The sequence below is a fragment of the Anomaloglossus baeobatrachus genome, chromosome 2 (assembly GCF_048569485.1).
Source record: "Anomaloglossus baeobatrachus isolate aAnoBae1 chromosome 2, aAnoBae1.hap1, whole genome shotgun sequence".
NCBI lineage: Eukaryota > Metazoa > Chordata > Amphibia > Anura > Aromobatidae > Anomaloglossus > Anomaloglossus baeobatrachus.
In genome coordinates this window covers 589,050,936-589,076,558 of record NC_134354.1, presented here as the reverse complement: position 1 = coordinate 589,076,558, position 25,623 = coordinate 589,050,936, and the positions used below count along the sequence as shown (strand labels likewise).

Below are 25,623 nucleotides of genomic sequence, written 5' to 3'. Positions count from 1 at the left end.
GCCATTTTGAGATCTCTCCACAGGTGTTCTATGGGGTTCAGGTCTGGACTCATTGCTGGCCACTTTAGTAGTCTCCAGTGCTTTCTATCAAACCATTTTCTAGTGTTTTTTAAAGTGTGTTTTGGGTCATTGTCCTGCTGAAGACCCATGACCTCTGAGGGAGACCCAGCTTTCTCACACTGGGCTCTACATTATGCTGCAAAATTTGTTGGTAGTCTTCAGACTTCATAATGCCATGCACACGGTCAAGCAGTCCAGTACCAGAGGCAGCATAGCAACCCCAAAACATCAGGGAACCTCCACCATGTTTGACTGTAGGGACAGTGTTCTTTTCTTTGAATGCCTTTTTTTTCCCCCTGTAAACTCTATGTTGATGGCTTTTCCCAAAAAGCTCTACTTTTGTCTCATCTGACCAGAGAACATTCTTCCAAAATATTTTAAGCTTTCTCAGGTAAGTTTTGGCAAACTCCCAGCCTGGCTTTTTTATGTCTTGGGGTAAGAAGTGGGGTCTTCCTGGGTTTCCTACCATACAGTCCCTTTTCAGACGCCGACGGATAGTACGAGTTGACACTGTTGTACGCTCGGACTGCAGGGCAGCTTGAACTTGTTTGGATGTTGGTCAAGGTTCTTTATTATTATTATTATTATTATTATTTATTATTATAGCGCCATTTATTCCATGGCGCTTTACAAGTGAAAGAGGGTATACGTACAACAAATCATTAACAGTACAAGACAGACTGGTATAGGAGGAGAGAGGACCCTGCCCGCGAGGGCTCACAGTCTACAGGGAATGGGTGATGGTACAATAGGTGAGGACAGAGCTGGTTGCGCAGTGGTCTACTGGGCTGAGGGCTATTGTAGGTTGTAGGCTTGTTGGAAGAGGTGGGTCTTGAGGTTCCTCTTGAAGCTTTCCACGGTAGGGGAGAGTCTGATGTGCTGAGGTAGAGCGTTCCAGAGTATGGGGGATGCACGGGAGAAATCTTGTACACGATTGTGGGAAGAGGAAATAAGAGAGGAGCAGAGAAGGAGATCTTGTGAGGATCTAAGGTTGCGTGCAGGTAGGTACTGGGAGACTAGGTCACAGATGTAGGGAGGAGACAGGTTGTGCATGGCTTTGTATGTCATGGTTAATGTTTTGAACTGGAGTCGTTGGGCGATGGGAAGCCAGTGAAGGGATTGGCAGAGTGGCGAGGCTGGGGAGTAGCGAGGGGAGAGGTGGATTAAGCGGGCTGCAGAGTTTAGGATAGACCATCCGCACAATATTGCGTTGAAATCTCTCGTCAAGTTTTTTCTTTCCACATCTAGGGAGGTTAGCCACAGTGCCATGGGCTTTAAACTTCTTGATGACACGGCGCACCATAGACACAGGAACTTTCAGGTCTTTGAAGATGTCCATCTTCAAGATGTAGCCTTGAGATTGCTCATGCTTCCTCACAATTTGGATTCTCAACTCCTCAGACAGTTCTTTGGTCTTCTTTATTTTCTCCATGCTCAATATAGTACACACAAGGACACAGGACAGAGGTTGAGTCAACTTTAATCCATGTCAACTGGCTGCAAGTGTGATTTAGTTATTGCCTACACCTGTTAGGTGCCACAGGTAAGTTACAGGTGCTATTACACAAATTAGAGAAGCATCACATGATTTTTCAAACAGTGCCAATACTTTTGTCCACCCCCTTTTTTTATGTTTGGTGTGGAATTATATCCAATTTGGCTTTGACAATTTTTTTTGTTTTTTTTTCATTGAAGAAGACAAATTAAATGAAGATAATACCAAAGAATTTGTGATTGCAATCATTTTCAAGAAGAAACAGAGTATTATCTGACAGAATTGCAGGGGTGCCAATACTTTTGGCCAGCACTGTATAATATATATAACAAACAGATTCACTAATGTTATATACTGGAAAGCTTCTGTGTCAGGATTCCTGCCTTACACCAGACCTCGTACCGGCAATGGGGAAAAGCAGGTTCACACAACTTATAGAGAAGCCTCAATAGGTGGAGCATCCAGGGACATTTATACTAATTGACCCTTCCTTTTCAGGAGCACACCGATCCCCGGTCACTTTAGGACAGCAGTATGTCAGAATGCAGGCCTGACGCTGCTATGTGAGGCAGAAGTACATAGGACAGAAGCAGGCCGGGATAAGGAGCTAGCCGCACACTGCGGCCATCCCAGGAGGACTCAAGCCAGTGCTTACAAGCTCAGGAGGAAAGCTAAACTAAGGCAAGAACAGGATAACTATTATACAAAAAGTTGTAAGTTTTTATAATTGCTATGCAAATATACCCATCTAAGGAAATAGAGAAAAAAAACCTTTAAAGCAATATGCCCCAATTTACACATATTGCTCAGACTAAGGGTGTGGTGATGTGTGGCAATCTTTATGTCGTAGCTACAAAAAATAAAATATTGGAAGACAATTTTTGGGAGGAAAAAAAAATCCAGCAAGCGGGCAGAGATTTTCTTAAAAAAATAAATCAGTGTAAAACTCCGTAAGACAGTAGCAAGGGCAATGTCATGAAGCAGTCATATCCAGACTACGCGTTTCGGTACTTATGCCTTCATCATGGTCTGATACTGACCATTAATATGCCGAAATGCAGCTAGATCTGCAGTACACGCACACTTTGCCTCTAAATAAAATATTTTGCACGCTCATTTTCTGGGCCAAGTCTTTTAACGATGTTTTCACATGCTCCAAAATCCACACTGCAAATCTGTCAAGTCCAAAACTATGGCCTGATACAGCGCAATACCACAAAAGGTTTGTCTTACTCCTCCAAGTACTCATTTCATCGTTAAATCAGATTTTAAAAACTGGACTACTTAGTCAATAGACCTGGAAAGGGAGAAATAAAAAAAAAAAAAGGTACCTGAATGGTTTGGCAAGCATGGCTGCCGTTGTTGGTAAGAATAGCCGAGATGGCTTGTAGGGTTCTTCCCGTTTCTCCCCATGCCACCACCAGACTGAACAGGCAGGCGCAGGAGAGTGCGGTGAGCGACTGCCCAGTACTGTCATTGACTCCTGTACTACGAGAGGTGATCTCCAAAATAAGCTGGAGGAGAGATTCTGTGAAATCAATGACAGCATGAATAAAGATTAACAGAGGCAGCAGAGAGCCTTCATCAAAATACATTTTTAGGAGCATTAAAGTCAGTCATAAAGGCTACCCAAAATATGATGGAAAAAACATGAAATACCGTGGAAGCTGGTGAAGGCGATAAAAAAAAAAACAAAAAAAACAAAACACAAACAGTTAAAGTGATAAATCAAAAGACGATTATCTTACCTAACACTTCTGGGGGTTCACACTGAAGCCCCTCTGGTTGCTGACCCTGTAGAATATTAAGTAACGCCTGCAAGCTCCTTAAACACAGCGACGGGTGAGAAAAACGGGTTTCTTTTATCAACTCGAACACTTCACATAAACCAATTTCAATAATCTGGAAAAAGCAGTGATAATCCGTAAATAATCAGACTGTGGTATAGTTACTATGCAACTTATACAATGTAGTTCTAGATATTGCCAAGTATACAAGGAAAAAAAAAAACCCAATAACTTTGGACAAAAGCAAATATCAGGAATAACTAACATTATCAGAGTTTTTGGTTTTTTTTTTTTTTTTTTAAAATAAATAGGGAATCCATGTGTAAAGAAATGGATATTGGAATAAGAATAATTTCCACAATTGTAGGTTTAAAAAAAATAAAATAAATAATATTCCTGTGTGGAGAATCTTATATATGTGCCCCTGCTATGTACTGTGTAATGGCTGTGTCTGACCATTAACAGACATGGTCTAATCATACCACAGCTCCTGGGCTGGGGAGGAAGTTATTAAAACAAAAATAAAAAAAATATACAGATATTACAGCACGGGATCACAGCTGATCCTTTTAAAAGCAAAACTACTTAAGGCCAAAGTCCATACGTCCAGTAATCATCCATTAGAACGGAAATGTTTTGTCTGGTTTTAAATCACTGACTTCGGCTTTGTCCGGTGTTTTTAACATTGGAGTCTACAGAAAACGGATCAGATAACCAATTGCTAATTATCTATTTGAAACTGATCCAGTAAGTAAAAAACGGACCCTTTACCAATAAAAGAAAAAAACGGATGGCTGATTAACTGATGAGTTTTCCTTTTTTTTTTTTTATAAAAAAAAAAAAAAAAAAAAAAAAAAGGACCTTTTTTTTTACCAACAGATTGCTGCTGGGTCCATTCCAACGGACGATTACTGGACATGTGGACATAGCCTAAGGACATACCACGTTAGTAACTAGGCCACAGGTTTCAAGCAATATGGGAAAGAAAAAGGATCTCTACTGCTGAAAATCGTCATTGTCCAAGATATTGCACTAGGTATAAAACCATTAGATGTTTCGTGAAAACAAGAGTGATCATCATACTGTGAAGACATTTGTGGCTGATACACAGATGTGTTAGGGCAGGTAAAATCACGAGGAAGGTTTCTGCCAGACACATTCGTCGGATTAAGAAAGCAGCTGCTAAAATACAAATACAAAGCAGCAAACAGGTATGTGAAGTTACTGGTGCCTCTGGGGTCGCACGAACCTCAAGCTGTGGGATCCTCCAGAGGCTGCAGTTCTGCATACACCTATTGTTCGGCCACCCACAATCCGTGCTCAGAAACAGTTGCAGTGGCCCAGACAGTCTTATTTACTGAGCGGTCCAGATGGACAGTAGTAAATGGTTGGAGGATGGCCATTATGTCCCAAGGATACACGAACAAAGAGGTTGTACAGTTATATTTTGGGCCGAAATCATGGCGAGCGAGAGCCATTAGACCCCTTCAGAGAATTTGGTGATTTTACCTCAGTGTTTGTAGCCAAAACCAGGAGTGGGTATCAGAGGAAAAAGTAGAATAGAAACAAGTCACCATTTCTGCATCTATTTTTTTACCCATTCCTGGTGTTTGCTTACAAATCCTAAGATTAAAAAAAAAAAAAAAAAAATAAAAAAAAAATTCATTAAATACCCCACGTGTGGACATGGCCATGAAGGTGTGAAAATGAGCCCAGCAAACTATAAAGTTTCACACTGAACACTTTCTTCCAAGAAAAAAAAAATCCATAGAAAAATCATCTTCATGCAAAACAACGCACCATCTCATGCTGCAAAACCACTGCGTCATTGGCTACTATGAGCACAAGGCTGAGGCCACACGAGGATTAGTGTGAGTCCTCACATGACACTCGGGTCATGCTCACAGCACAGCGGCAGCCAAGTGTCATGCGACTGTGATCCGATCAGACCACAGCTGCGGGGAGGGATTCATCTCCCCATCTCCTCTGTTGTGAGAATTGCACTGCACTCGCATTACTCTGGTGTAATGCAAGTGCAGTGCGATGTTTCTCTTGCCCCATAGACTTGAATGGGTGCGTGTGAAACAGGATCGCATTCCACCCGCAGCATGCTGTGACTGTTTTCTCGGTCCGATTAGGGCCGAGAAAAAAAAAAAAAATTGCTCATGGGAGCTGCCCCATAGAGTAACATTGGTCTGAGTGGAATGCAATTTTTTTTTATCGCATTCGACTCGTCCGTAATACTCGCCGTGTGTACTGACCCTAAAAAAGTAACTCATGGTGTGGCCACCAGCCTCTCCTGACCTCAACCCTACTGAGAACCTTTGGAGCATCTTCAAGCAAAAGATCTATGAGGGTGAGAGGCTAAGACATTCAAGCAGAAGCTATTCAAAAAGTTACAAGTGTTACCATGTAACTTGATTAGTTAAGTTGTTTTTGATTGGAAAAGCTTATGATTTCAGTAAATGTGACCTCTTAATGTTGCAAATTCAACAAATGACCCTTTTCAGTTTAGAGTCAATACAACATTTGGAAATTCTGAGCAGAATTTCAAACAGTGTATTTGAGGGGGGTTTTCTGTTTGGGGGAAAAAAAAAAAAAAAAAAAAAAAAAAAAAGAAAAGAAAAAAGAAAAAAAAACTTATCATTGGGAGGTTTATCCAATAAAATTTGATTTATAGTGTAACATACTCCATTGCATAAACCATTTGGGGGGGGGGGGGAAATCAGAGAAAAATAGCATTTGCATAATTTGGAATGTGATGTATGTTGAGTGAATGTTAAACATTTGTTTTTTTTATTTTATTTTTTGAGGGCAGGGGACAATTCTTCATACCACCATTTAATTGGGAAAAAAAAATAAAATCTTTTCATTTTAACAAATTACTACTGAGCCTCATAATGAGCTGACTTTTTTTTAGATCATTTTTCAGTACTCAGATTTTTATCAAGACAAGATGGCAGATTACATCATTCACACTGGGCGATTATCCCAGCACACCACCTCCTCCTCCCTTCCTCACAATGACCTCTGTATAGATCACAGAGAGTGTCTACAAAGCGCTCATAGCAGTAACCCAATAACTACAGATTACCTATGGTGTACCAGGGCGCACAGAAGTAAAATCTCCAAATTGCTGTTAAGGTGCTCTCCCCGAGTATGATGATTACACTAGCTGACAGATCCCCTGAAGATGATCACCCCCTCACCAGTGACGCTAGTGTATACAGTATGTTAACATGGAGGCCACATTCTTCGATGTCTTAGGCTATGTGCGCACTGGAAAATGGAATTTTCTCAAGAAAATTCCGCAGGTATTCAAAGATTACCGCACCCGCGGTAAAAAAACGCGGCAAACCGCACCCGAAAGCCGGATGCGGTTTGCTGCGGTTTTACCGCGGTATTGTTTGTGGTATTGCCGCGGTTTTGCCGCGTGCGGGTTGGTATGTGCTTTATTGCATTCAATGCAATAAAGCACATTTTTTTTTTTCAAAGTCATTTCATTCTGGGATAGAGGATAGAGGGATAGATAGAGGGATAGATAGAGGGATAGATAGAGGGATAGATAGAGGGATAGATAGAGGGATAGATAGAGGGATAGATAGAGGGATAGATAGAGGGATAGATAGAGGGATAGATAGAGGGATAGATAGAGGGATAGATAGAGGGATAGATAGAGGGATAGATAGAGGGATAGATAGAGGGATAGATAGAGGGATAGATAGAGGGATAGATAGAGGGATAGATAGAGGGATAGATAGAGGGATAGATAGAGGGATAGATAGAGGGATAGATAGAGGGATAGATAGAGGGATAGATAGAGGGATAGATAGAGGGATAGATAGAGGGATAGATAGAGGGATAGATAGAGGGATAGATAGAGGGATAGATAGAGGGATAGATAGAGGGATAGATAGAGGGATAGATAGAGGGATAGATAGAGGGATAGATAGAGGGATAGATAGAGGGATAGATAGAGGGATAGATAGAGGGATAGATAGAGGGATAGATAGAGGGATAGATAGAGGGATAGATAGAGGGATAGATAGAGGGATAGATAGAGGGATAGATAGAGGGATAGATAGAGGGATAGATAGAGGGATAGATAGAGGGATAGATAGAGGGATAGATAGAGGGATAGATAGAGGGATAGATAGAGGGATAGATAGAGGGATAGATAGAGGGATAGATAGAGGGATAGATAGAGGGATAGATAGAGGGATAGATAGAGGGATAGATAGAGGGATAGATAGAGGGATAGATAGAGGGATAGATAGAGGGATAGATAGAGGGATAGATAGAGGGATAGATAGAGGGATAGATAGAGGGATAGATAGAGGGATAGATAGAGGGATAGATAGAGGGATAGATAGAGGGATAGATAGAGGGATAGATAGAGGGATAGATAGAGGGATAGATAGAGGGATAGATAGAGGGATAGATAGACAGAGTCCCTGTGAGCACTCTCTGCATTTCCCACAGTCGGCAGTGAGTTCACATTACCGGCCGTGGGAAATGCCCTTTGGTTACCTCTGCTGTCTCGCTGCGAGGCTGCATTCAGCAGTGTCTGTGTCAGTCGCGGCTGGATGCAAGCATCGCAGGACGCCGGAGCTGTGGATTACGCTGGAGCTTTGTTTCGGGAGGGGTTAATAAAAAGGGTGAACGAGGCTTGTTTGTGTTTTATTTAAAATAAACGATTTTTCGGTGTGTTTTTTCACTTTACTTACGGGTTGATCATGTCAGCTGTCACATAGACGCTGCCATGATCAAGCCTGGAGTTAATGGCGGTGATCCGCCGCCATTAACTCCTTGTATTACCCTGACTGCCACCGCATCACGGCGGCAGGAAGAGTCAGGAGACACTCCGGTAGTGCCGCATAATGCATGCGACAGTGCCGGGGCAGCTGCGGCTGATATTCTCGGCTGCGGGAGGTGGGAGTGAGGTGGGGGACATTAACCCTGCACCTCTCCCTCCCCAGCCTGAGAATACCGGGCCGCCGCTGTGTACTTACCTCGGCTGGACGGTAAATATACAGCGGAGCCCACGTGTTTTGTTTTCTATATTTCCGTTTTCTTTCTATGTGTGTTCTATGTGTCTGTGTCTATGTGTTCTATGTCTGTGATGTGTCTGTTTACTCTCTGCTTTGCTTCCTCTTCCTGTAATGACATTACTTCCCTGCAAAACCGCCGGCAGTGATGTACATTACCGGAGGTAAACCGCGAAATACCGCAGGGAATAACGCAGGAAAACGCAGTGAACCGCACAGAATTTGCTGCCTTCGTTATTCCCTGCGGGATTTCATGATTACATTGCAGTCAATGGAGTGAAATCCCGCAGCGACGTGCGGAAAGAATTGACATGCAATTGTTTTTGATGCGGGAATCCCGCAGCAAAACATGCAGCTGTCAAATTCCGCCTAGTGCGCACAGGATTTTTTTTGCCCATAGGTTTTGCTGGTGAATCACTGCAGAGATGTTATGAACATTTTCTGCAGCAAAACCGCAAAAAATCCGAGGCAAAATCTGGTAAGTGCGCACAGGGCCTTAAAAGGAACGTCACCCGTGTGTTTATTTTAGTTATTAATTTGGGCATACAGGTGGCATAAAGGTAAAATTAGCCATATCTGTGTGCCTCCTGGATGATGGGTCGTTTAGCAAAAATGTTTCTTTTATATCTATCTATCTTCCGGGCTATGGGGCGTGTGCTGCCGCGAAGATAAGCCGGCCTCCAGTCTTCATGGTGCAGGATTCTTGCTCCCCCTTCTCTTCAGAGTCCCTGTGACGACAGCTGCGAGGCCGGAAATCCCATGCATGCGCAGTCTGCCTGGCGTCTTTCCATTGCAGTATGTAGCAGCGGTGACTCCCCGATGCCTGTGCACAGCAAAATTGAAGCCTGTGCCCACAGAACAGTACAGGGAGCGACGGCAGGCATAATGTGGAGGTGCATGATTTCTGCCTGCGCACCTGACGTCACAGGGACACCAGGGAAGAGAGTGGAGGAGGAAGACTAATGAAGACTGGAGGCAGATTTATCTTCCGGGCAGCACACGTCCCATAGCCCAGAAGATGGATGATGGGTCATTTGGCAAAAGTCCTCTTACATCTAAGAGGCATACAGGTATGGTTAATTTCACCTTTGAGCATCCTGTATGCCCATATTAATAACTTAAAAAAAATGCAAAAGGGTGACAGATTCCCTTTAAATGCAAATCCATTGGTTGTTGCCTGTGTCCTGGACCTCCACTGATTGCTCATATCTGCACAGCGGCAATATGCAGTGTCAAACACGCACCAAAAACTCAAGAGCGGGAACTTAAAACTAATAGTAAAAATTGATTTGGGTCATCAACGTTTTTGCTACATACAAGATTTCCTAGCTTCTTCTAGGAAAAGAACACAGACTTGTCCGTTTTTTGGGGTTTTTTGCTGCTCCTAATCTATGATCAATCTCTTCAGTACAAGTCTCTCTGTTTTACAGACTATTTGGTCTGCAAAACAGACATGGGACTATGCCCATAGCCTATAATGGGTGCATGTTCTTTCAGTCACACTCACAGATGTCTAAAGAAAACCTTAAAGCTTCACTCTATCATGGTTTTTATTTTTCTGGGCAATAACAAAAGTAAGGCTGATCTATACATCAATCTAATTTTTAAGGGTAATTAGTCACAAGGTTTAAAGAGTAAAATAACATTCTTCTCTCCGTGCCAGCACCGTTCCAGTAGTATCTGCACTGCCTCTCCTGGGGAATGCGTGACATTGTCATGCAATACCTGTGGCCAATCAGCGCTGGCTTCAGTCTCCCCTAGCAGCTGTGGCTGATCCCTCACCTCCACTGCATGTAAATTATGTCCGAAGTATGGGAAAGTGAAGGCACAGATATCGCATGACAATGTCACACAATCCTTAGCAAAAAAAAAAAAAATAAAAAAAAAAAAAAAAAACGCACTGCACTCGCAGTACATCTGTGTACCGCAAGTGCAGGGCAAGAATGGCAATAGTCGGCTACGGAGAAGAGAGGGAGATAAATCCCTCCCTCCCCTCCTCCGTGCCGGTCTGCCCCTTCGCAGCACTGGCCCTCCCCTCCTCAGAGCCAGCCCGCCCCCCGCAGCTGAGGTCCGCTCGCACGATCAGACCTCAGTCACAGGCACACTCGCATGACACTCGGCTCTGCTGTACTGCCAGCGTAAGCTGAGTGTCATGCTTGGGGATCACAGTAATCCCTGTGGGGTCCCAGCCTTAGTGAAAGGCACACTATGATGCTGAAGATTTAAATAAAATTGTTGTTTCTGCAGCAGTTGAGGCTGAATTCTACAAACATGAGCTGTGGGCTATTCCCTTAAAGGTCACCAGGTTTTGACACCTAATCTGAGAGTAGCATAATGTAGGGGCAGAGATCCTGATTCCAGTGATGTGTCACTTGCTGGGCTGCTTGGTGTAGTGATTAAACAGTGATTTTATCATTAGAGGACTACTTGGCCTGCTGCCAGGTAGTCCAGCATATTCATGAGTTCCGGATAACTGCTAGAGCTGCAGCAGAGAAAACACTAATTTTATCAAAATAACAGCAAACAGCTCAGTAAGTGACATCGCTGAATCAGAGTCTGTTTCAACATTAGGCTGCTCTCAAATGAAGTAGCAAAAGAAGGGAATTTTGTTTACTTACCGTAAATTCCTTTTCTTCTAGCTCCAATTGGGAGACCCAGACAATTGGGTGTATAGGCTATGCCTCCGGAGGCCGCACAAAGTACCACACCCAAAAGTGTTAAGCCCCTCCCCTTCTGCCTATACACCCCCCGTGCTCCCACGGGCTCCTCAGTTTTGGTGCAAAAGCAAGAAGGAGGAAAAAGAATTATAAACTGGTTTAAAGTAACTTCAATCCGAAGGAATATCGGAGAACTGAAACCATTCAACATGAACAACATGTGTACACAAAAAAACAGGGGCGGGCGCTGGGTCTCCCAATTGGAGCTAGAAGAAAAGGAATTTACGGTAAGTAAACAAAATTCCCTTCTTCTTTGTCGCTCCATTGGGAGACCCAGACAATTGGGACGTCCAAAAGCAGTCCCTGGGTGGGTAAAATAATACCTCGTAAGAGAGCCGTAAAACGGCCTCTTCCTACAGGTGGGCAACCGCCGGCTGAAGGACTCGTCTACCTAGGCTGGCATCCGCCGAAGCATAGGTATGCACCTGATAGTGTTTCGTGAAAGTGTGCAGGCTCGACCAGGTAGCCGCCTGACACACCTGCTGAGCCGTAGCCTGGTGCCTCAAAGCCCAGGACGCGCCCACGGCTCTGGTAGAATGGGCCTTCAGCCCTGAGGGAACCGGAAGCCCAGCCGAACGGTAGGCTTCGAGAATTGGCTCCTTGATCCACCGAGCCAAGGTTGATTTGGAAGCCTGTGACCCTTTACGCTGGCCAGCGACAAGGACAAAGAGTGCATCCGAGCGGCGCAGGGGCGCCGTACGAGAAATGTAGAGTCTGAGTGCTCTCACCAGATCTAACAAGTGCAAATCCTTTTCACATTGGTGAACTGGATGAGGACAAAAAGAAGGTAAGGAGATATCCTGATTGAGATGAAAGGGGGATACCACCTTAGGGAGAAATTCCGGAACCGGACGCAGAACCACCTTGTCCTGGTGAAAAACCAGGAAAGGGGCTTTGCATGACAGCGCTGCTAGCTCAGACACTCTCCGAAGTGAAGTGACTGCTACTAGAAAAACCACTTTCTGCGAAAGGCGTGAGAGAGAAATATCCCTCATTGGATCGAATGGTGGTTTCTGAAGAACCATCAGCACCCTGTTCAGATCCCAGGGTTCTAACGGCCGCTTGTAAGGAGGAACGATGTGACAAACCCCCTGCAGGAACGTGCGTACCTGTGGAAGTCTGGCTAGGCGCTTCTGGAAAAACACAGAGCGCTGAGACTTGTCCCTTAAGGGAGCCGAGCGACAAACCCTTTTCCAGTCCAGATTGAAGGAAGGACAGAAAAGTAGGCAAGGCAAAAGGCCAGGGAGAAAAACCCTGAGCAGAGCACCACGACAGGAAAATTTTCCACGTCCTGTGGTAGATCTTGGCGGACGTTGGTTTCCTGGCCTGTCTCATAGTGGCAATGACCTCTTGAGATAACCCTGAAGACGCTAGGATCCAGGACTCAATGGCCACACAGTCAGGTTGAGGGCCGCAGAATTCAGATGGAAAAACGGCCCTTGAGATAGCAAGTCTGGTCGGTCTGGTAGTGCCCACGGTTGGCCGACCGTGAGATGCCACAGATCCGGGTACCACGACCGCCTCGGCCAGTCTGGAGCGACGAGGATGACGCGGCGGCAGTCGGCCCTGATCTTGCGTAACACTCTGGGCAACAGTGCCAGCGGAGGAAACACATAAGGGAGCTGAAACTGCGACCAATCCTGAACTAAGGCGTCTGCCGCCAGAGCTCTGGGATCTTGAGACCGTGCCATGAACGTCGGTACCTTGTTGTTGTGCCGGGACGCCATGAGGTCGACGTCTGGCACCCCCCAGCGGCAACAGATCTCCTGAAACACGTCCGGGTGAAGGGACCATTCCCCTGCGTCCATGCCCTGGCGACTGAGATAATCTGCTTCCCAGTTTTCCACGCCTGGAATGTGAACTGCAGAGATGGTGGAGGCCGTGGCTTCCACCCACATCAAAATCCGCCGGACTTCCTGGAAGGCTTGCCGACTGCGTGTGCCGCCTTGGTGGTTGATGTATGCCACCGCTGTGGAATTGTCCGACTGAATTGTGATCTGCTTGCCTTCCAGCCACTGCTGGAACGCTTTCAGGGCAAGATACACTGCCCGTATTTCCAGAACATTGATCTGAAGCGAGGACTCTTGCTGGGTCCACGTACCCTGAGCCCTGTGGTGGAGAAAAACCGCTCCCCACCCTGACAGACTCGCGTCCGTCGTGACCACCTCCCAGGATGGGGGTAGGAAGGATTTCCCCTTCGATAATGAAGTGGGAAGAAGCCACCACCGAAGGGAAGCTTTGGTCGCCTGAGAGAGGGAGACGTTCCTGTCGAGGGACGTCGGCTTCCTGTCCCATTTGCGTAGGATGTCCCATTGAAGAGGATGCAGGTGAAACTGCGCGAAAGGAACTGCCTCCATTGCTGCCACCATCTTCCCCAGGAAGTGCATGAGGCGCCTCAAGGGGTGTGACTGGCCTTGAAGGAGAGATTGTACCCCTGTCTGTAGTGACCGCTGCTTGATCAGCGGAAGCTTCACTATCGCTGAGAGGGTATGAAACTCCATGCCAAGGTATGTGAGCGATTGGGCCGGTGTCAGATTTGACTTTGGAAAATTGATGATCCACCCGAAACTCTGGAGAGTCTCCAGGGTAGCGTCGAGGCTATGTTGGCATGCCTCTTGAGGGTGCCTTGACCAGGAGATCGTCCAAGTAAGGGATCACCGAGTGACCCTGAGAGTGGAGGACCGCTACTACAGTAGCCATAACCTTGGTGAAAACCCGTGGGGCTGTTGCCAGGCCGAACGGCAGTGCCACGAACTGCAGGTGTTCGTTTTCTATGGCGAAGCGCAAGAAGCGCTGGTGCTCTGGAGCAATCGGTACGTGGAGATAAGCATCTTTGATATCGATCGATGCAAGGAAATCTCCTTGGGACATTGAGGCGATGACGGAGCGGAGGGATTCCATCCGGAACCGCCTGGTCTTTACGTGTTTGTTGAGAAGTTTCAGGTCCAGGACAGGACGGAAAGACCCGTCCTTCTTTGGGACCACAAACAAGTTGGAGTAAAAACCGTGGCCCTGTTGCTGAAGAGGAACAGGGACCACCACTCCTTCTGCCTTCAGAGTGCCCAGCGCCTGCAGAAGAGCCTCGGCTCGCTCGGGAGGCGGGGATGACCTGAAGAATCGAGTCGGGGGACGAGAGGTGAACTCTATCTTGTAACCGTGAGACAGAATGTCTCTCACCCAACGGTCTTTTACCTGTGGCAGCCAGGCGTCGCAAAAGCGGGAGAGCCTGCCACCGACCGAAGATGCGGAGTGAGGAGGCCGAAAGTCATGAGGAAGCCGCTTTGGTAGCGGCACCTCCGGTGGCCTTTTTAGGACGTGACTTAGACCGCCATGCGTCAGAGTTCCTTTGATCTTTCTGAGGCCTTTTGGACGAGGAGAATTGGGACCTGCCCGCGCCCCGAAAGGACCGAAACCTCGACTGCCCCTTCCTCTGTTGGGGTATGTTCGGTTTGGGCTGGGGTAAGGATGTATCCTTTCCCTTGGATTGTTTGATGATTTCATCCAAACGCTCGCCAAACAATCGGTCGCCAGAAATTGGCAAACTGGTTAAGCGCTTTTTGGAAACAGAATCTGCCTTCCATTCCCGTAGCCACAAGGCCCTGCGGAGTACCACCGAATTGGCGGCTGCAACCGCCGTACGGCTCGCAGAGTCCAGGACAGCATTAATAGCGTAAGACGCAAATGCCGACGTCTGAGTGGTTATGGACGCCACCTGTGGCGCGGACGTGCGTGTGGCTGCGTCAATTTGCGCTTGACCTGCTGAGATAGCTTGTAGCGCCCATACGGCTGCGAACGCTGGGGCAAAAGAAGCGCCGATAGCTTCATAGATGGATTTCAACCAGAGCTCCATCTGCCTGTCAGTGGCATCTTTGAGTGAAGCCCCATCTTCCACTGCAAGTATGGATCTAGCTGCCAGTCTGGAGATTGGAGGATCCACTTTGGGACACTGAGCCCAACTTTTGACCACGTCAGGGGGAAAAGGATAACGTGTATCCTTAAGGCGCTTAGAAAAACGCTTATCTGGACAAGCATGGTGATTCTGGACTGCCTCTCTGAAATCAGAGTGGTCCAGAAACATACTCGGTGTACGCTTGGGAAACCTGAAACGGAATTTCTCCTGCTGAGAGGCTGACTCCTCCACCGGAGGAGCTGAGGAAGAAATTTCCAACATACGATTGATGGACGCAATAAGGTCGTTCACTATGGCGTCCCCGTCCGGAGTATCAAGATTGAGAGCGGCCTCAGGATCAGAATCCTGATCAGCTGTCTCCGCATCATCAACCAGAGATTCCCCCCTCTGAGACCCTGCACAATATGATGATGTCGAGGGAAAATCTAAGCGAGCTCGCTTAGTCGGTCTGGGGCTGGGGTCTGTGTCAGAACCCTCAGCCTGGGATCCATGAGATACCCCGGGAGGGCCGTGGGCGTGACCCAGAAAGTGCGGGAACTGGTGCCCGCACTGTGCACAGTGAGGGGGGTGGAGTATGCAAAGCATGCTCCAGCCCTCAGTGCTGCTCGTTCTGTGCAGCGTCCCGCCCTTCCCCTGCCTGTCAGGGTTGTGGGCGGGAGGAAAGGAAACTAGGCCGCAAAAAGCCGGGGACTCTAGTAATAAACGCGGCCGCCGTAAAAGCGCGGCCGGCGTGAAAGTCCCCGGCGCACTACAAGTCCCAGCCGTGCCGCAGTGTTTCCATGGCCGCGGCGGTCAGTGCGGCAGTCCCTATACATAAACACACTCAGCAACGCTGAGTGTGTAATGGCACATATTAACCCGGTCAGCGCCGTGGTCCCCGGTGCACTAGCACACCCAGCAAAGCTGGAGTGTTGCTGTGCGCGGTCCCCACCGGGATACAGAGTACCTCCAAGTAGCAGGGCCATGTCCCTGAACGATACCCGGCTCCTATCCAGCAGGCTCCACAGGAGTTGTGGATGAAGCGCGGTCTCAGTGCCTGGAGACCGATAGGATCCCACTTCCACCAGAGCCCTAAGGGGGATGGGGAAGGAAAAACAGCATGTGGGCTCCAGCCTCCGTACCCGCAATGGATACCTCAACCTTACAACACCACCGACAAGAGTGGGGTGAGAAGGGAGCATGCTGGGGGCTCTATATGGGCCCACTTTTCTTCCATCCGACATGGTCAGCAGCTGCTGCTGACCAATCTGTGGAGCTGTGCGTGCGTGTCTGACCTCCTGCGCACAAAGCAAAAAACTGAGGAGCCCGTGGGAGCACGGGGGGTGTATAGGCAGAAGGGGAGGGGCTTAACACTTTTGGGTGTGGTACTTTGTGTGGCCTCCGGAGGCATAGCCTATACACCCAATTGTCTGGGTCTCCCAATGGAGCGACAAAGAAAAATCTGGTCATAGATTCCCTTTGAGGTTATTAACCCCTTCAGCCCCCGGGCACTCTCAGTTTTTGCGTTTGTTTTTGCTCCCCTTCTTCCGAGAGCCGTAACTTTATTTTTCAGTCAATCTTGCCATATGAGGGCTTGTTTTTTGCGGGACGAGTTCTACTTTTAAATGAAACCATAGGTTTTACCATATAGTGTACTAGAAAACAGCAAAAAAATTCCAAGTGTGGAAAAACTGCACAAAAAGTGTGATCGCACAATAGCTTTTGGGATGTTTTATTCACAGTGTTCACTATATGGTAAAACTGAGGTATCTGTGTGATGCCTGAGGTCGGTGCGAGTTTGTAGACACCAAACATGTATAGGTTTACATGTATCTAAGGGGTTAAAAAAATTTCATAAGCTTGTCCAACAAAAGTGGCGTACAGTTTGCGCCATTATCAGAAACCCGTAGCGTTCTCATTTTTTGGGATCTATGGCTCAGTGACAACTTATTTCTTGCGTTTCGAGCTGACATTTTTAACGGTACCATTTTTGCGCAGATGCTACATTTTGATCGCCTGTTATTGCATTTTGCGTAAAACTTGCGGCGACCAAAAAAAATGTAATTTTGGCATTTGGAATTTTTTTGCCGCTATGCAGTTTAGCGATCAGAATAATTGATTTTATATTTTGATAGATCGAGCATTTCTGAACGCGGTGATACCAAATGTGTATATTTTTTTTTTTTTTTAACCCTTTAATTTTCAATGGGGTGAAAGGGGGAGGTGATTTGAACTTTTAGGTTTTTATTATTTTTTTAAAACTTTCACTTTTTTTTATTTTACTAGTCCCCCTAGGGGGCTATAGCGATCAGGAATCCGATCGCTCTGCCATATCTGCTGATCACAGCTATACAGCTGTAAACAGCAGATATGATCACTTCCTGTTTAATTTGGCTTCGGGCCGAGTGAAACTGAAAGTGACTCGTCATAGCTACAGGCATCATCACATGACCCTGTGCTACCATGGCAACCACTGAAAGTCACGTGATCACGCATGTGACTTCCGGTGGGGGCAAATCATGGCCGCGCACATATACATCTCGCTGCCAGACTGACAGCGAGATGTAAAGGGTTAAATGTTGCGAGTGGAAGCGATTCCACTCGTAACATGCAGGCACACATGTCAGCTGTTGAAAACAGCTGATATGTGCGCGGATCGCCGCAACCTGCCCGCGGCAGGGGGCGGGGCTTAACGTCACACGCTCCATGACGGATAGATCTGTCAAGGGTTGTGAAGGGATTACTTCACCTACCAGAGCAACCTGGTGGTCAGATCAGGATCTGATCTAAGACAGGGCAACAAAAACCTGGTAACTAACTAAGAGCTCAACAATCAACGTTATAATAGGAAAGTGCCATGAAGCTGTAATTAGATGTATAAAAAGGACCAGGACTACACTGTATAATGCAAGTAAATGTTCCAAGAGCAGAAATAATAGTGATAAAATATGAAAAATGCATAGTGGAGAGACTAGGCCAGTTTATATCGGGATGTCCTGGACTGTAGAGGAATAAGTTAACTGTTCACCCACAATACAAAGTCTTGTTTAACCAAGAACTGCCCCTAAACCAGACATAAAAGCGTAACTAACGTAATGCAGGAAGCACTCACCTTTGGAAGCTTCACTGGTGGATCTTTGGATTCCTCCTCCTCATCACTGTCCGACTCTCCACTCTGTACGGAATTCTTAGAGGATAACAGAAGAGACGTTTCCTTTCTCTGCCACTCCAGGACACAGTGACGGACATTGCAATACACATTGAATGCTGAAGGGTTGCTGTGCAGTTTGAGGTCTGGTATGAAAAGGGCATTTTCCAGGTTGTCAGCCTGTAAGCAAGAACATATGTAACATTAACAATTTATACAATAAACAGTTACAGAATGTTACTCAAAGTAATAAAACAGGTATTCACAGGCAAAGGAGCAGGGTGGGGAAAGTTTGGACTTTGATAGCATAAAGTGCTGGTGCATGTAATGTTTGTTACACACTGCTGCAGGTGTCCAGACGCAGCAGAATCCGCACTGTGTGCACCCGTGGTCCGGGCAGTGCCATATAGGGGGAAGGTCTTGTGCACCATGTAGGATTATCCGCTCACTGCACAGACCCACAATGCTGTGCTCAGACGCTCAGTAAGCAGGTGACAGACATCTGGACACATAAAATAGGAAATCTGCACTTTCTGCTGCGTCAGGCCCTAGTCACTCCCTTTTCCATATGTTTAGAACAGGAGCTGCCAGAACATTGCCTCTATCTGCCGATGGCACATTAAAAAAAAATACATAAAAACAATTCTCAAGGGAACAACAGTAATAAAGCAAGCACAAAATCTGGCCACTTCTGACCTGGTGACAGGTTCTATTTAAAAAGGAGGAGATCTGTCATTAAAAGGTGTATTCCCACCTCCAAGATCCAATCCTAATATATAGTAGGTGTAATATTAATATTTGCAAATACCTTCAATTAGAAATGTAGGATAGTTCTTCTGAATCACTGTCGCTAACCTCATGTTCAGGGCATTGCAGGGCCTTCGGTATCCATGTTTATGCCCACTAGCAACTAACAATTTGTGACTACAGTGGAATCTTGGTTAACGAGAACAATCCGTTCTGGGACTGTGCTTGTAAACCAAGTTACTCGTTCAGCAAAGCAAGATTTCCCATAGGAAATCATTGCAATGCAGACAATTCCTTCCACAACTTGTTAAATGTCCCATCCTGGTCCCCTATTGCGTCACTCCACACACGCACAAACACACAAACACGTACAAATACACATGCACACACACATTATGCTCACCTTATCTTCCGTTCCATCGCCGGTCTCCGGGGACTTGCTGTTCGCTGGTACGGGCTGTGTATCGGGTTACCATCGCGACGAGGGAGGAACTTCCACACCCACAGCACTAACGTCAAAGGCAGAGCCGCTAGCCTCTCATTGGTCAGCGCGCTGCCTTTGAGTAGCGTCTGAAAGCGGGAAGTTCCTGCCTCGTCGCCGATTGTTACCGATACACATCCTGGAGCGGCGAACTATAGAACCCAGGAGGCCGGCGATGGAACGGAAGGTAGACATAATATACTCACCTTACCTTCCGTTCCATCGCTGGCCTCCTGGATCTTTTAGTTCGCCGCAAGGATTCCTCCCTCGTCACGATGCACCAGGAGGCCGGCAATGGAAAGGAAGGTAAGGTGAGCATAATACTGTATGTGCGTGCGTGTTTGTGTGTGTTTTGTGCGTGCTTGTGTATGTGAGGACTGTAAACGCGGGTCAGAGCGCGGTGGATGTACGGAACCAGAAGTGTGTGCGGTGAGGATTTTGCTCGTACAACAAAACTCTCGTAAACAGTTACAAATTTACAGAAAGCTTTGCTTGTTAAGCGAAATTCTCGTTAAGTGGGTTACTCGTTAAGCGAGATTCCACTGTATATGCATGATTGTAACCATGGATATCCAAGATCCTGCAATGCCCTGCATATGACCAGAAATAGTGAATCAGAACAACTTGACTGTATTTCTAATTGGAGGTATTTGCTAATATTACACTTCCTACATATTAGGATAGGATCTTGGAGATGGCAATACCCCTTTAAGAACAGACACCCCAAACATCATACAGGATACTGAAATGCAAATCCACTGATATCTTTTAAGTACTGTATTTTATTCCATATGCAGATGAGATGTTAAGTGCTCTGCCATGCCCAACAACACTTTATCCCCCACCTTCAAAAGGTCACTTCCCAGCACAGCACCGGCCTCTATAGCTTGATTGATTGCTTAATATTGGATTTCCTTGCCTGGTGCCCGATATCGCACAGGCAGTAAGTTATCAAATCAAGTTACAGAGCCTGGTGCTGGCCAGGGAAAGGACATAGGGGAAAAAGAGAATTGTTAAATGCTCTGCTGCACCTAAGAGCACTTAAAGGGGTTCTCCAGTCTAAAATGGTGAGTCTGCAGTCACTCCGTGCGCATAAATCTAAGAACTGCGGTCACGTGACCACAGTGCCTGGCTCCGAAACCAGCGAATCCTTGCAGCGCACACAGTGTTCATTGGGAAGATTCAGACTGATTCAGAGAGTGACTGCAGACTTATTTTAGACTGGACAACCCCTTTAAGGCCTCATTTGCATAAGTAAAATGTTAATTACTTGGAAATGCAGCAACAGATAAAAAATATAGGTGTACACTGTAAATGGTTAGAGTATTGGAAAAGGTTATAGACAGTCTCTCTAAATATACACTAGACAAATGAAAAACAGTCAGGGATTCTGCACATTAAGGCTATGTGTCCACGGTAGAATGTTGCTGCGGATTTTTCTGCATGAAAATCCGCGACTTTAGCGGCAAATCCGCATTTTTTATTTTGCCGCGGATTTACCGCGGATTTTTTTTTTCCCCATTCTATAGCCAAAATCCGGATCAAAATCCGCAACAATAATTGACATGCTGCAGATTTTTCCGGATCAAAATCCGCGGCAAATCCGCCGCGGAAAAATCCGCAGCATGGACACAGCATTTCCAAAATGCCATTGAAATGGCTTGGAAATGCCGCTGCTGCAGATTTTCGGAAAATCCGCGGCTTTTCCGCGAGAAATCCGCGGCAAAATACGCACATTTTCCGCAGCGTGGACACATGGCCTTATAGTCAGGTTATAAGTAACCAATTATACAAGACAGGTGAAAATTATTATTTATCTGTATTTTGAAACAGTTATCAACTAAAACAAAAGTAGTGTAGGGGACTTAAAACTGGTGAGGAAAAGCCAATCTGGCTACAAAAGCAAGGTCATGCCAGACCGATTCATGTAGCAGATTATACACTATGGACAGGCCGAGCACAGCAATAAGATAAGGTAGTTATACTACATCAGCAAGGTCTCAAAGCAGACTGGTCTGTCTCCAGGTGCTAATTGCGAAAGTATTCGGACCCTTTGAATTTTTCAACCTTTTCCCACATTTCAGGCTTCAAACATAAAAGATTAAAAAAAATGTAATGTCATGGTGAAGAAACAACAAGTGGGACACAATTGTTAAGTTGAACGAAATTTATTGCTTATTTTTAACTTTTTAAAAAAAAAAAAAAAAAAATTGGGGCGTGCAATATTATTCATCCCCTTTAAGTTAATACTTACTGATTACAGCTGCAAGTCACTTGAGGTATGTCTATCAGTTTTGCACATTGAGAGACTGAAAATTCTTGCCCTTTCTTTCTTTGCAAACAGCTCGACCTGAGTGAGGTTGGATGGAGAGCGTTTGTAAACAGCAGTTTTAAGCTCTTTCCACAGATTCTCGATTGGATTCAGGTCTGGACACTGACTTGGCCATTCTAACACCTGGATACGTTTATTTGTGAACCATTCCATTGTAGATTTTGCTTTATGTTTGGGATCATTGTTTTGTTGGAAGACAAATCTCTGTCCCAGTCTCAGGTCTTTTGCAGACTCCAACAGGTTTTCTTCAAGAATGGTTCTGTATTTGGCTCCATCCATCTTCCCTTCAATTTTAACCATCTTCCCAATGTCTGCTGAAGAAAAGCAGGCCTAAACCATTATGCTGCCACCAACATGTTTGACAGTGGGGATGGTGTGTTCAGCTTGATGAGCTGTGTTGCTTTTACGCCTAAAAGTTCGATTTTGGTTTCATCTGACCAGAGCACCTTCTTCTACATGTTTGGTATATCTCCCAGGTGGCTTGTGGCAAACTTTAACCAACACTTTTTATGGATATCTTTGTGAAATGGCTTTCTCCTTGCCATTCTTCCATAAAGGCCAGATTTGTGCAGTGTATGACTGATTGTTGTCCTATGGACAGACTCTCCCACCTCAGCTGTAGATCTCTGCAGTTCATCCAGAGTGATCATGGGCCTCTTGGCTGCATCTCTGATCAGTCTTCTCCTTGTTTAAGATGAAATTTTTGAGGGACAGTCACCCAGGTCTTGGTAGATTTGCAGTGCTATGATACTCCTTCCATTTCAATATGATCGCTTGCAGAGTGCTTCTTGGGATGTTTAAAGTTGTGGAAATCTTTTTGCAACCAAATCCGGCTTTAAACTTCTCCACAACAGTATCACGGACCTGCCTGTTGTGTTCCTTGGTCTTCATGATGCTCTATGTCAGTGATGGCGAACCTTTGGCACTCCAGCTGTTGCAAAACTACAATTCCCATCATGTCTTCACAGCCAAAGCTTTTGCTTTGAATTGCCAGGCATGATGGGAATTGTAGTTTTGCAACAGCTGGAGTGCCACAGGTTCGCCATCACTGCTCTATGTGCTTGAAATAGAACCCTGAGACTATCAGAGCAGGTGAATTTATACAGAGACTTTATTACACACAGGTGGATTATATTTATCATCAGTCATTTAGGACAACATTGGATCATTGAGAGATCCTCAATGAACTTATGGAGAGAGTTTGCTGCACTGAAAGTAAAAGGGGCCGAATAATATTGCACGCCCCAATTTTCAGTTATTTTTTTACAAAAGTTTAAAATAAGCAATACATTTCGTTTAACTTCACAATTGTGTCCCACTTGTTGTTGATTCTTCACCATAAAATTTAAATTTATCTTTATGTTTGAAGCCTGAAGTGTGGGAAAAGGTTGAAAAATTCAAGGGGGCCGAATACTTTCGCAAGGCACTGTAAAAGTAGTATAAAAAAAAATGGGCATTGTTGAGGACCATAAACGCAGAGGTCAGCCAAGGAAACTATGCAGAAGATGAAATACACATCATGCTTATTGCCCTTCAAAATTTGAAGATGTCTAGCAGTACTATGAGCTTAGAACTGACAGCAGCCATTGGGACCCTGTTTGGACAAGTCTGCCCAAAGTGGTCTAGGTGGAACAAAAAAGGCTAAAAGGGCATAACTTTGATAAAGAAACAAGGCCAGGTCCTTAAGCATGAAGACATGTCACCTCTGGACTGACACTCAAAATGCTAAATATTCATCTAATAGACCATTTGTTTGCCAAAAGGTCTGAAGAGCAGTACAATAATGAAGGACTGCTGGCAACAATGGGGCATCGTGGATAATCCTTGCAAGTTTGGAGCATCATTTCTGCAAAAGAAGTCAGGGATTTGGACTGAATTATTGGTGTCCTCAAAGCGGAGAATGTACGCATCATGCAATATCAGGTAGCAATCAATGTCCTACCGCAGAAAAAAAAAATTGGAGTCAAAGAACCAAAACATACAGCTAATGATACCAGTGTAAAGAAGAACAAGAGCCCTGAAGTGAAGACATGGTCCCAACAGAGCCTTGATCTGGTCATCGATTCGGTTTACGATTACATAAAATGGGGAAGATTTGCACAAGCCTTAATCTACAGAAGATCTATGGCTAATTCTCCAAGATTTTTGGAGATCCCAGAAACGTTCCTTCAAAACCTGTGTACCTAGAACTGATTGTGTTTTGAAGGCAAAGGGTGTTCATACCAAATATTAATTTGATTTTTCTTTTTATTCATTAACTTTGCATTTGTTAATACATAACACTTTTATTGTAGCATATTTTTCCTTGTCTGCCTAAACCTTTCGCACAGTACATTGTGGTCTTGTATGCATATCTTTAAACCTAAAACTATGAGAAAGGAGAGACATACAACCGTGTGTGGTAAGCAATGAAGACACCATACTATCAGCTTAAGTGCTGCATGTGCTTCTACATTCCACATGCAAGCTTTCCATTTACAGCCTACCATCCGGCTAGGGTCAGGCTTGCAGCTTGCGTTCCACATGGCAAGCTAAGGAGCAGGAGCCAGTTCACTTCAGTAATTAGGGCCTGAATTATTTAATTTTGGGGTCCTCAAGTTGTACATAGACTATATTACCGTGTTTCCCCGAAAATAAAGACCTAGCAGGATTTTTTCAGGGAGGCTTAAATATAAGACCTCCACAAAAAATAAGACCTTGTCACAGTCAATGAAGTGTCCATGCACTTCATTATAGACAGCGGGCATCCCCTAAGGACAGAAGAGATGACCCCGCAATCATACTCCTAGGACGCCGAACGGGAGCAGGTGAGCACATCAAAGTCCTGCGGCGGAACACACACACACACAAATCAGATCACATATACACAAACACACTAGAGATAGCATACACACTACAGATCGCATACACACTCACCACATCCAGAGATATCACTTGCTTCTCGGCGCGCGTAAGGACTTGCAACGATGTGCAGTGAGCTTCCAGGACCTGCGAGAGGATCACATGGCCAGAAGCAAATGGTATGTCCGGATGTTGTGAGTGTGCACGCGCGATTGTACAGGTATGTGCGATATCGTCAGCGTGTGTGTGAGTGTATGTGATCGGATGTGTGAGGGTGTACTCTGATGAAGAGACCTGAGTAGTCTCGAAAGCTTGCAATTATTACCATCTTTTCAGTTAGCCATTAAAAAGGTATCAACCACTGAGGACTCTCAGTTCTTGTAAACAATTTTTTTATCGCTACTGGCTAACACGGTACAAAGATATATTTTACTCTGTGTGTTCTGATGTGTGAGTGTCGGCCGGACGCAGGGGAGGGCAGCGTGCAGCACCCACCGGATATCACAGGGAGGAATGATGTGAAATCTGGTGTGTGTGCGTGCATGCTTTCTATCAGATGTGTGTGTGTGTCGGCCAGATGCAGGGGAGGCATGCAGCAGGGATCCCAGGGAAGAATGATATGGAATCGGGTGTGTGTGTGTGTGTGTGTGTGTGTGTGTGTGTGTGTGTGTGTGTGTGTGTGTGTGTGTGTGTGTGTGTGTGTGTGTGTGTGTGTGTGTGTGTGTGTGTGTGTGTGTGTGTACACAATGGCCCACGAGATGACAAGCGGCCCGACTATGAGATCACAAACTGTTGACATTTGTAGATTAGTTCTCATGTGGCTCAAGTATTGCCGCTTTAGCCAGCACAAGACTGCTTAGCTTAGTGATTATTTGCGCTGGTCATGTGCATTACAGACATGTCACTGCTGCAGCCAATCAAAAACTGAAATGTATTCATGAAAAACTTCGAATAAATGTGGTCTTAGCCATGTACACTGAAACTGTAGGGCAGTTAAGTAATAAATCTCCGATGGGTTTCTGAGATGTGCGAGATGTACGGTATTTTCCCCTATTGTTGTGCTGCATTAGTAGTGTAC

The 25,623-nt window shown here is 45.5% G+C and overlaps 1 protein-coding gene across 17 annotated transcripts in view; it reads right to left on the bottom strand.

Annotated features, from left to right (window-relative positions):
- MYCBP2 (MYC binding protein 2) overlaps positions 1-25,623 on the bottom strand; it is a 481,356-nt gene that overhangs the window by 392,711 nt on the left and 63,022 nt on the right. For all 17 annotated transcript variants that reach the window (XM_075336774.1, XM_075336775.1, XM_075336778.1 and 14 more), the window contains exons 3-5: positions 18,109-18,324; positions 3,304-3,457; positions 2,887-3,083 (exon numbers count right to left, since the gene is read on the bottom strand). In XM_075336774.1, the coding sequence (XP_075192889.1) occupies positions 2,887-3,083; positions 3,304-3,457; positions 18,109-18,324 (567 nt within the window). The remainder of the gene's footprint in view (positions 1-2,886; positions 3,084-3,303; positions 3,458-18,108; positions 18,325-25,623) is intronic.